Source organism: Carettochelys insculpta, chromosome 1, assembly GCF_033958435.1.
Source record: "Carettochelys insculpta isolate YL-2023 chromosome 1, ASM3395843v1, whole genome shotgun sequence".
Lineage (NCBI taxonomy): Eukaryota > Metazoa > Chordata > Testudines > Carettochelyidae > Carettochelys > Carettochelys insculpta.
Genome location: NC_134137.1, coordinates 122,563,887 through 122,576,312, shown reverse-complemented (window position 1 = coordinate 122,576,312; position 12,426 = coordinate 122,563,887). Strand labels below are relative to the sequence as shown.

The 12,426-nt window shown below is 38.3% G+C and overlaps 1 protein-coding gene across 8 annotated transcripts in view; it reads left to right on the top strand.

The window, feature by feature from the left end:
* The window catches only part of CCDC138 (coiled-coil domain containing 138), a 54,410-nt gene that overhangs the window by 21,745 nt on the left and 20,239 nt on the right, over positions 1-12,426 (top strand). For all 8 annotated transcript variants that reach the window (XM_074983244.1, XM_074983242.1, XM_074983239.1 and 5 more), the window contains 4 exons: positions 699-818; positions 4,381-4,458; positions 4,542-4,652; positions 6,045-6,197. In XM_074983244.1, coding sequence (XP_074839345.1) covers positions 699-818; positions 4,381-4,458; positions 4,542-4,652; positions 6,045-6,197 — 462 coding nt within the window. The remainder of the gene's footprint in view (positions 1-698; positions 819-4,380; positions 4,459-4,541; positions 4,653-6,044; positions 6,198-12,426) is intronic.

Genomic DNA, 12,426 nt, shown 5'->3' with positions numbered 1-12,426 from the left:
TCCTATGATTCTCTTCCATTGTGGCTACTGCATTTAAGTGTCTTGCAAGCACCTGGGTTTCTTTTCACTTAAGTGAGTTATATGTTCTGAGACTAGCTCTTTGCTGCTATGATAAGTTGGAATTATTTTATCCAATACTGTCTTCAGGATTGAACTTTTGGTTGAACGTGTCAGAGCATTTCAGCTAAAGACTTGTGTTCATGTTTGTTCTCTGTTACCATATGTCCCATTCAGATATTTCAGCCCTTGAGATGTTGTATAAGTAAAAAATTTTATTATAGGCCACTGGGAGCTTTATACCATTAGTATAAAATTAGGGGTTTTTTTCTTTCTTTTCCTCCAGTGTTAACTTGTTTTTCCACTTATTTTATTTATGGAATTGATTCTTTGGACACACATGTAAATGAGATGATCTGCGTATATGATATCTACATTTTTATGGTGGATTTTAAAAAGTGTATGACCTCAAAAAAAAAAAAAAAAAGTCAGTTATTGTCAGCAACCATGTTGTTGTGATTATTCATTTAGAAAATCAGTGATGTCCTGTATATTAAAAGATTATGGGCACAAAGTGCCAGGATACCCAGGCATGCAAAATTGCTCACCTAACCCTTTGAAAATTAGGCCCTATGTTTTAACATACGAATTGTGAAAATTGTTTCTGCTTGGCATACCATTAATTCTATTTTTTTCTATAGCAACATGAGGCAGAAGTTCAACAGCTGTCAGAGACCTTGAAAGAGAAAACAAAAGAAAGCAAGAGACTCAAAGCATCATTTGATGCCTTGAAGGAAATGAATGACTCTTTAAAAAAGCAGGCAAGATCTGTCTTCATATGTCTTTATGAAAAATTTAAATACTAAGATCGATTTAAATTATTTTTGGAAAGTTGACTGATTTGCATTTGCAATCTTATTAAACTGGATTCATATAAATGAGCAGAAATAACTCTTACCCCTTTCCTACAACTTGAATGATTTTTTCTCTTTTTTTTCTTTAACTGGTTGGTGTCTTCGTTATAACTTCAAACAGTGGTGAAGCTTGAAATACTCTTCTAAATAGCCAGCAACCAGTCACTAAAAAGAAACAAAAATTTTCAATATCCTGCCAAGGAAATGAAAGTCTAATGATAGATAGCTTCTAAAATTCAGAATGCAACCCTGATTTAGTTAGTACCATATATATACCTTCAAGTATTCCATAAAAGCATGGGTGAATTGTCCTACTGAAGTCAAACTTTTACATACAATATATAACTCAAGCATTTGTAGGGTAAATATAACTTTGGAAATATAAGTCAAGTTTAAACTGATAACAGTACAGTAAATCCCCAATAAGCGCGAGTTAAGGCAAATCAAAAGGAGTGCAGCTCCCTGCTCCAGCCCCTGGCTTTCCCAGCTGGAAGAAGCCGCTCTGCCATGGTCATCTGCCCACTCAGTTCCTCCAGCTGGTGGGGAGCTGGGCGAGCAGACAGCTGGTGCAGCACGGCTTCCCCTCTGCTTCTCCCGGCTCCTGCAAACCCAAGGGAGCCAGACTGCTACCTGTCTCCCAGCTCCCACCCAGCCCTAACTTGTGCAAAATTCAAGTTACAAGAGGGTGTGCGGGAGCACAACCCTCGCATAACTCGGGGGTCTACTGTATTGTCTCTGTACTCAAAAGCAACAGAAAACAACAGTTTAGTGGCATCAAATATGCTGTTCATCTCACTGAGCTGTTAACTTACAAACCTAAAATATTGATGATATAATTGTCATCTCTAAACTATATTTCGCTGCAGATCTTCCCATTAACATGTTTACGCAATAATCTGAGATTAGCTTTCACGCTCACCAGGAGCTAAAAATCTGTTTGCTATCCAGCTGGCAAATCCCTTGGCTTTCCTAAGGACATTTTCTACAATCCACTTTTATGTGTTTGCAAAACAAAACCCTATTCCATATTCAAAATGTGGGGGACAGCCTAAAATAAATAGCCCCTGGGCTACTATCCTGATTATATTGCTCATTTTCATATTTAGTTGAATTGTTTTTTTAAAGGGCAAGTGGAGATGAAGTAGAATTTTCTGTTTGTTGTACCAGTGTGCTGAAGAAAAATCTAATGACCTTGCTACAGAATTTAGGTTGAGTTTAACCTGAAATGTGATGACAGAGGCAGTAATAGTTACAAAGTGGGAGACTCAGTTGTTTACTTATCCAGAGTGACTGAGCTCTGGACAAATTAGTTGTGTGGATAAGGAGCTGCAATATACCATATAACTCTGACTGTACTCTCATTAATGTAACGTATAGAGCTATGCTCACAGGGAATTTCAAATAAATTATAAATGTCATAGAATCATAGGGTTAGAAGGGACCTCAAGAGGTCATCTAGTTCAGCCCCCTGCTTCAAGCAGGATCAATCCCCACTAAGTCATCCCAGCCAGGAGCTTGTCGAGCCGGAACTTAGGCAATGCATTCCAATACTTCACCGCCCTCCTGGTGAAGTAGTTTTTCTGAATATCTAATCTACATGTCTCCCTCTAACTTCGGACCATTACGCCTTGTTCTGCCATCAGACACCACTGAGAACAGTTTCTCACCCTCCCCTTTAGCTGTCCCCTTTAGGAAGTTGAAGGCTGCTATTAAATCACCCCTAAGTCTTCTCTGCTGTAAACTAAACAAGCCCTAATCCCTCAGCCTATCCTCCATAGGTCTTGTGCTCCAGCCCCTTAATAATTTTTGTTGCCCTCTGCTGTTTCGGTCTTTGTTTCGGTTTTCACTGAGAAGTCTGATGAAGGAATGCCCAACATAGTGAATGCTAGTGGGAAAGGGATAGGGTTAGAAGTTGAAATAAAAAAAGAACAAGTCAAAAATCACTTAGAAAAACTAGATGTCTGCAAGTCACCATGGCCTGATGAAGTGCATCCTAGAATACTCTAGGAGCTGATAAAGGAGGCATCTTAGCCTTTATCTATCATCTTTGGAAAATCATGGGAGACAGGAGAGATTCCAGAATACTGGAAAAGGGCACATATAGTGCCCATCTATAAAAAGGGGAATAAGAAGAACCCAGGAAACTACAGGCCAGTCAGCTTAACTTCTGTGCCAGAAAAGATAATGGAGCAGATAATTAAAGAAATCATCTGCAAGCACTTGGAAGGTGGTGAGGTGATAGGGAACAGCCAGCATGGATTTGTAAAGAACAAATCCTATCAAACTAATCTGATAGCTTTCTTTGATAGGATAACGAGCCGTGTGGATAGGGGAGAAGCAGTAGATGTGGTATACCTAGACTTTAGTAAAGCATTTGATATGGTCTCACATGTTATTCTTATAAAAAAAACTAGGCAAATAAAATTTAGATGAGGCTACTCTAAGGTGGGTGCATAAGTGGCTGGATAACCGTACCCAGAGAGTAGTTCTTAATGGTTCTCAATCCTGGTGGAAAAGTATAACAAGTGGGGTTCCACAGAGGTCTGTTTTAGGACTGGTTCTCTTCTAAATCGTTGAAGATATTGTAATTGGCATAGAAAGTATGCTTAATATGTTTTCAGATGATACCAAGCTGGGAGGGGTTGCAACTGCTTTGGAGGATAGGGTCATAATTCAAAATGATCTGGATAAATTGGAGAAATGGTATGAGGTAAACAGGATGAAGTTTAATGAGGACAAATGCAAAGTGCTCCCTTTGGGAAGGAACAATCAGTTTCGCACATCCAGAATGGGGAGAGACTGTCTGGGAATGACTAGAGCAGAAAGGGATCTAGGGGTTATAGTGGACCACAAGCTAAATATGAGTCAACAGTGTGATGCTGTTGCAAAAAAAGCAAACATGATTCTGGGATACATTAGCAGGCGTATTGTGAACAAAACATGAGAAATCATTCTTCCGCTCTACTCTGCCCTGGTTAGGCCTCAGCTGGAGTATTGTGTCCAGTTCTGGGCACCACAGTTCAAGAAAGGTGTGGAGTATCCAGCCTCTCATCTACCATAACCCCTAGGTCTCTTTCTGCTGTACTGCTGCTTAGGCAGTCGGTCCCCAGCCTATAACAATGCTTAGCGGGGAGAAGAGTGAGATTCTCTGAAGGTATGTTTTCTGTATTTGGGTATATCTATTTATAATGTGAGCCCACTGTTTGGCTTGCAAGTTGCATTCTCAATTCTCAGAACATAGCTTATTGTACATTACAGTACAGTTCTTACTGTATCATTTTATAAAGAGGTAAATGATCTTAACTGTTGCATTGTTCACACTAAGAGCAGATAAACTTTCACTTTAATGACTGTAGCTGCCTGTAACTAAGTCAAATAATTTTTGAACAACCTCTATAAAAACTAAGGAGAGTTTAAACTTAAGTTTTGAGTGCACAATTTTTTTAAACACATTTTCTGATTTTTTCAGCTGAGTGATGTATGTGAGCAGAACAAGAAGATGGACGTTCAAGCAAGAAAAGTTCAAGCTCGTTTAGAGAATTTACAAGTAAAATTTATAGTGTTCTCCTTATTTCTTCTTTCCTTGTAAGAAACAAGTCAAACATAATCCATTAATATGTCTTGTTACAGAGGAAGCATGAATTTTTGACAGTACAGAAATCGAAAGATGTTTCTCAAGCAATGCAAGAAATTAAACCTGTAAAGCAGGAAAAAATCTCGACAACCTCAAAAAATTGTAAGGTAAGCCATAAGCAAGGATGGAAGAAGCTTCTTGTTTAATTAACTGATATTGATGTCATAATATCTTTCTAGAAGGCCCACTTTTGCTATGCTTGTAGGAAGGTAATGAAGTCATTTACACTGAGGAAAGCAGTTAAAGTGTTCAGAACATAATAACACTGAACTTGAAGGTAATGGGATTGATTGGGGCAAATTTATTATGCTTAACTGGAAAAAGAATTACATATAAATTTGCCACTAAAAACAAGTATGTTTATTCACGTCCTTATAATTTTGCTTTATGTTACATCTCATCCTGTATCTTTGAATCTGTCCATCATTTTAAATTGTATGCTTGTTACTTCCTCTGTTAGAAATTTCTTAGCACATGTTGATTATTACCATAATGTAAGTAATGTCTCTATGTGCAGTTCTCTATAGCTAAATGAAAAGCTGGGAAGCTTAACTTGTAAACCAGAGGTAATTATTCTCTTACGACTTATAGTTGAAAAAGCCTTTAGTAAAAGGGAAAAACTGAATAAATCTAGCATGTTTCATATAAGATTTCAATATGGTCACCTTCCTTCCTTTTACCCTTGGAACATTCCCTTTTGCTTTTCTGAAATATTATTTTTATCTAATTGTTGTCCTATTTAATGTGTGTTTTGTTAGTATTTTACCATTATATCCTTTCTGAAAATTATGCAGTCTAACAATAAACATTTTCTGAATACTGCTTGAAACACAACTTTATCTTTGATATAAAGGTTTTTACCTCTGAGGGACTGTCCCGAGAAACATCCTTGACTGCATTTTCTTTTTCTTTTTTCCCCTGACAAGCCTAAAATATTTTGGTACACTTTGGGTTTCTGAGTTAATGTATTGGAGAAAGCAAATTGTGGAGGGGTCCATTCTTCTGAAGTTTTATGCTTATTTTCTTTGAATGGAGTCATTATAGTAATTAATATTATTCAGTTATAGTTAATGAGGTATATCTTAATAGCAGTGTGTTGCATAAAAGAAAATTTCATGTATTGTTTAGTGCGTCTAACTTTTCCCAAATAAAAATTACCACATGTAGACAAAACCCGTGAATTAAGCAATTCTCTTTCACAGTTCTCCTTGGATTCTTTTTGCCAGAATTGTAAAAGGGACCCATACTGTGCATAAAGATGTTTATTCTAGGACTTCGTATAATTTGTTCCTGTGTGTATTTTTCTAATCTGTATTCACCACAAATAATGGTCTAAACTCCTAAATTTTCTCAGGCATGACACCCAAATGCATATAATAATTCTAAAACTGTTTTCATATTATGGTATATCAATCTGTTCTGTTTGAGAGGCTATAATAATATATACCACATGCTTTGGGAAAGCTTCATAACCTTACTTCATGTTATGCTTTTTACAGGTACCACTTAATTTACATGTTTATGAGCTATTAACTGTTCTTATGGATTGGATCTCAGATCAGTTACTCAAAGTGAAAACAGAGGAAGAAGAAAGAGACAATCACAAATTAATACACAGCCATAACAATGACTCACAAGACAAGTGTGCAAAGGTAAAAGGGTTTTACTTATTTTTTAAAAAAAATTGATAATGAGGTGGTCAGCTAGTACTGAGTTTATTTATATGTAGTCTCTGGGGAGAGTTGGAGCTCCCCATTGCTTTTCGAGCTCTTTTTTTCTTAGCTAGCTTTGCAAATTTAAATTGTAAGTAGTTGCAGATTGTGTTCAGGCTTAGTATTATTTTCTACAATTTTTGTTTTTCTTCTGGAGGTACTCTGTTTACAGTGCACAGTTCTCCAGAGTTCATACAGTTCTTGACCTGTGGAGCAATAATGCCTCCAAATGATGAACATTTAAGTTTGTTTTTTGGTTTTTGGTTTTTTTTCAGACAAGGGATATGTTAAAGGTAAGCACTCCATTTTCTTAAAAGACAGTAAGTCCTGTCTTTCGAGAACAAAGAACTGGAAGAAAATATGGCAGGACAAGGCAGTGCCTTCTTGTTAGAGGAGGAAATGCCTTCTTCAGAGCCCTATCAACTCTGTTCAAAAAAGAGCCGAACATCTAAGGCAATGATGAGCAACCTACATAGTGAGTGGGTCACACGAGTGACCCTGCTACATTGCAGTGGGATGAAAGATTGTTGTAACCAGGACAGCCTCCCAGGCTAAGGTAGTTTTACTCAATGAGTTGGTGTACCTACAGTTTGTGGGGTTTGATAATTGAACTGTAGCAGTGCTTTGAATGGATACAGAGGGAGCTCACAACTCTTGCAGTCAATGTTGTGCACAGTCAGCATGCACCTCACTTCATGTGCTCTTGCTTTATATGCATGCCATTACATTAATGATTGTAAGGAGAAAAAAAACTATGCAAAACAATCTGCAGAATCTGGCAACCCTGCATGTGGGTAATTTATAATCAAAATACCTCGTGGGCCACACGTTGAACCCTTATGGGCCACATGCAGTCTTTTGGCCTCATATTTTTCACCAGATGAGGGTGGGAGAGAGAGAGCTGGTTTTACTGCTTGATTGAAGCCCAAGAAGTTCCATGACAGTCAGACTACAGCTACTCTTGCATTCCTCTTTTAAAAGAGGAATGCAAAAGAGGGAGATTGAAAATGCAAATGAGGCACTGATTTACATAGTGTGCTTCATTTGCATAATCTCTTTTTTGAAGAGATTCTTTCAGAAGAAAGAAAGCAGTGTAGATGGGGCTCTTTTGAAAATAAACCCTATCTGCAAAAGAACCCTTCTTTCTGAAACAAAATAGGAAAAAGGGTTCTTTCAAAGATGGGGCTTATTTTCTCAAGAATCTCTTCCAAAAAGAGATTATGCAAGTGAAGGACAAGATATGTAAATCAGAACCTCATTTACATTTTCAATTTCCCTCTCTCTCCCACCCTCATCTGGTGTAGACATAGCCATAGAGTTGAGAACAAATCTTTATAACTTTAAAAGGCAAGACTTCAAGCAGTTGACGCTGTAAGTTCTCTGGTACTGATTCAGGCAAGACATAAATTATTGTTGATTCCTGATAACATTAGAAGTGGTGCAAGTCTCAGTCACTTCATTGTCTCAGAAGATGCTATTGACATGTCACTTTTAAAATCAGCATCAGGTATTATATCCACATTGGTTCCGTTAGGGCCAGGGCTAGCTTGATTAGCTGCTGAAGTCTTAACGTCTCTCTCAGGACTGGATTCACCTGTGTTTTCAGAGTCAAACGTGATGTCAGCTAATGTTTTCTTGGAACTCACCATTGTTCTTCTGATAAATAGTTCTCTATAGCAACTATTACTGCATTGGTTCAGTAGATCATCCTGCTGACATTTTTGTGGACCGTACCAGTGCCATATATCTCTACAAGACCTCCCTGGTCTTCCTGATTCCAGTTGGTAACAGTCCATTTTTTTCCATAAAACTTACATTTTTAATTTGATTTTCAAGAGCAGATAGGCTTTACCTATCAGGTAGTTTAGATCCCACTACTTACCTGCTCATTCCTTACACAGACATAGTGCAAAGACCATGTGCATTACAGAAAGACATGGAGGCAGTATGCTGGCATGCACCACTGTGGTCTACAGTTCTCTACAGTTATCTGACAAGTTTCTTGGGGCCTCTTGAGATTCATCATGAGATCACCTCTTGATCAATGCCCCAGTCACCATCTGGGGTTCATGTTAAAAAAGAACTAACACATATCTGTGTCTGAGCAGGTAGCCTCCGGAGATCTCGGAAGCAGAGAGGTGTGGTGACACCACTGTCCAGTTTTCTCAAATCATATTCCTTACTAGATGAAGAAATACACTGGCACATCCTTGCTTCCTCCAGAGGATTTTCAAACTTTTCAGCATTGGATTAAGAGGATTGCGCCCATATTAGGCATATAGGCCAAGGTTGTCCAGGATAACCATTATAAACTCCTGCATATACTTCAGACCTCCAGGAAGAGCAGACCCACCTGTTAGAGGCCCACACAGGTCCTGCTAAGAACTTTTGGCAGACTGTGGCCTCCCTTGGATACCACCAAGCATCTTCAAAGACTTTGTTTTTATCCTCCCACAGATTCTCTTGTGGTAATAACTATACACAAGCGTATGAAGCGTATGAAGCAGCCAAATAAACAAAATTGACATCTAAGCAAACTGAAGAGTTAGTCCTTAGTGGCAGGAAATCTTACAAAATTAGTCTGCCAGTGAGAGTTGAAAACAGTCAGGCTCATTTGGCAAAATATATGTCAAACTGCCAGCATTGTTTAAGGAGCAGTTTCTTGTCCTAATGACTAATGGTCAGGTAACAGAAAAAGTCTCTCTCCAGGCTCCTGTTGACTCTGCAAACATGGCCTCTGTCTATATTTTGCCTGCAGTATCCAGGCAGCGAGGTCAAATTTTGGCACTTCATTCTGGGAAGGTTGCTGACCTCTAGCCCCAGAGAAGAAAGGGACTACACTCCAACCCCACAAGGAGGCTGAGGAGATGGAGGTTATTGATGCTGAGATCCATAATAAACAGTCCTTATATCTGACTTATAGCTCTGGACCTTTCCAGGATATGCAGCTGACTTTCCAGGTATAAGTGTTAGTGTCTGCAGCTGCAGGATCTTAACCAGATGGCATCATTATCAAAGCAGTCACTGGTGGGAGCATCACGGACAACATATAATTCTTATCAATTTTCCAGATCCATGGCATGTCTCCAGAAACTCTTTTTCTCTTTCTCTCTCACTGCCTGGATGATGATATCACACAAATAGGTCCTCAGCATTTTGGAAGAGGTATAAGTTGTACAGTTCTAATCCCTCTTGTATTCCCACCCACTTTCCCTGTCCCTTTTCAGGGACTCCCTTGAGAGGCTGCATTGCTTTAGGAAATTCAGTCTTTCCACTACATGAAAGTCATCTGGAGCAATTACCTCCAACACATGGAAGGAAGTATTTTATTTCTGGTACTATCTCATTTTCTTAAAAAAAAAAAAAAAAAAGGAGGATTTAATACACATCCTGGATTTGAGAAAGTTAAACAAATTCATCAGAAAACTGAAGTTTAGAATGGTTTTCCTTTTGTCCATTATCCCTTTCCTCTCTCTTTACTGGACTTTCATTTCTATTTGGCAATTCAAGCAAGGAAATATTTCAGATTTGTGGTTAAAGACTCTCATTACCAGTACCAAGTGCTCCCATTTGGCTTTTCATCAGCTCCAAGGGTCTTTAATAAACCTATGGCAGTGTTTGCTGCTCATCTCCAGCATTGTGGTATCCCTATTTTCATCTGGATGTCTGGCTGGTCTGAGGTTTGTTGAAGGAGCAAGTAGGAATAATGTTCTTCAGCTTAAGTTGCTGTTCACTCATTTTGGTCTAAGTATAAATGCAGAAACATCAACTTTAATCTCAAATAAAAAAAAGTCGTGTTTATAGGTGCAACCCCCGTAGCTGCTTACCTATCTTGAGATGGATCTATAACTATTGTCAATCTTTGCAGAGGCTTCAAGTCTGAAATTAGATCTATTGTACAGTCCTGCCTGTCACTTGTGGATCAAATGTCATCATTCTCATATGTGACTCAGTATTCCAAACTTCACCTCAGATGTTTTAGTCCTGCCTTGAGTCCGTCTAACAACAAGGCATTTTCTGGATATGCTGATTTACATACCTGTATGAATGCTCTTGAGCCAAGGTTCAGGACCTCTTGGATTACTGTACCTCTAAAACAAAAACAACCAGAGTTTTCTGTTTTTTTCCTGTTAGAGTTGATCTAGCCATCCTTTCTGCTGTCCATCTTCATGCTAAAGACTTCATTTTCTCACATCTGATGTTAGTGAGGTTTCGTAAAGGACTCATTTGTGTACACTGTCCTAGCAGTCACATCTAATGAGATCACCCTTGGTGCTGAGGGCTCCTTGCTCATTATTCCACCTTTTTATGAAAACTGTATTTTTGATGGTGATTACATCTGCTAGGAGAGTATCTGGGATAATAGGTGTGTTATGGTGTAGTATGCATTCACTATTTTTCAGTGGATAATATTGCTTTAAGATCACCTCCAAGATTCATTTAAAAGTGATTACAGACATTCATCTGAGCCAAACTGTTCATTTACTAGTATTTTTTCCAAAGCCTCAAGCTGACAGGAGGCAGAGACTGTGCTGCCTAGATGTGCGTAGATCCATATGTTACCACAGGAATAAGCATACTTTTTATATTGGGCCCCACTTTTCATCTCTCCAGTTGGAAGCCCTCCTCGCCCCTTCCCCTCCCCCACCTATCTAATATAATCCATGCCAATAGAAATTTTGGTTATGTTCATCTAACCAAAAAAAAAAAAACAGCTTTCAGCACGTGTAAGAAAATAAGTACATAAAATGTAAACACTTTATTAATCAGTATATAAATATGAATACACATACATAAAAACGGTGACATAGTCCAACATTTTTAATGAGATGGATGAGCCTGAGACCCAGCAGCCAATCGTGCTGCTCTCCCCACTTTGTGCATGCCTGTGTTACTATATCCATAGAACAAAGTCATTTAGAATCTTACTTGATTCTTTAGCTGGGTCTATGTTAGGGAAGTAAGTCGATTTCAGATATGCAATTCTAGCTACGGCATTTGCGTAGCTAGAATTGGTGTATGGGAAATCCATTTATTTCCCTTTATAGACCTAACCTCTAGTACTCTCCCTTTGACCTGACTGGGTCAATCCTCACAGAAGTATGGACATACCCTTTGTGACTTAGGCAAGAAGAGTGACAGATCAAGCAGTCTTGGTTCTGCAAGTGTCATATTAGATATCTTCATGCATGAGATTCTGTTATGAATTGGCAGATTTAACTTCTGAGTCTACAAATGACTTCCACCATCTTTCTAACCAACATACTGATTGTGGACCTCACTAAGGTGGCTGCCTCTGGTGTTTTTACCAGATGCATTACCATTGCTCATGGCCGATGTTGACTTTGACGAATCTGTATTTTATCATCTGTTAATGCAGTACTAAAATCTGACCGTGTTCAGGGAAACTGCTTGTCAGTCAGCTGCAATGGAATGCATATGTGAACAATCACTGGAAGGAGAAAAATTTGTTACTTTGTCTACTGTAACTGTTGTACTTTGAGTTGTGTTACACACACATACATTCCATGAGTCTCCCCCTTTTCCCTGTAATTTGGAAGTGTTATTTTTTCTGTTTAAATGAACTGAGAATGTCTTTTATGCACTCAGCTGGTTGCACAAAGTTAGCCAAATACTGCTAACAAATGTAAATGCATTGGGTGCACATACATACTTATAGTGAAATGTATATAGGCACTTGTCATCTTGAAGAACATTTACCATCGGGATCAGTAACCATTTTTTCTTTAGGGGCAGAGTTAAGGTGTCAGTGCATTTTACAAAGAAAAACCAAGCTACACAGTGAATTTATAGTGCATAAAACCTAGTTGTGTGTGAAATTTCTCATGGTTAGCCGCGTACTTTTAGAGACAGACAGGAATTTATACCCCATTTTAAATTCATTCTTAAAGTCAGGCCTTCATAGTGTCATGACCAGGCACCTCCACAAAATGTAATTTGATAATGCTACTACAATATTTACTTTGTAATTTACAAAAAATCTGAGCTATATGTTATTAACCTATAATTATGTTTACGTGTTTACTCTGTGTGATAAATACATTCAGTGCGTGGAATCTGCCAGCTAAGTATTTGCAGGTGCAATCCATTTTCACCCAGGAATTTAAGTTGCTTATTCTGTCAAATCTACATTTTATATAAGGATGTA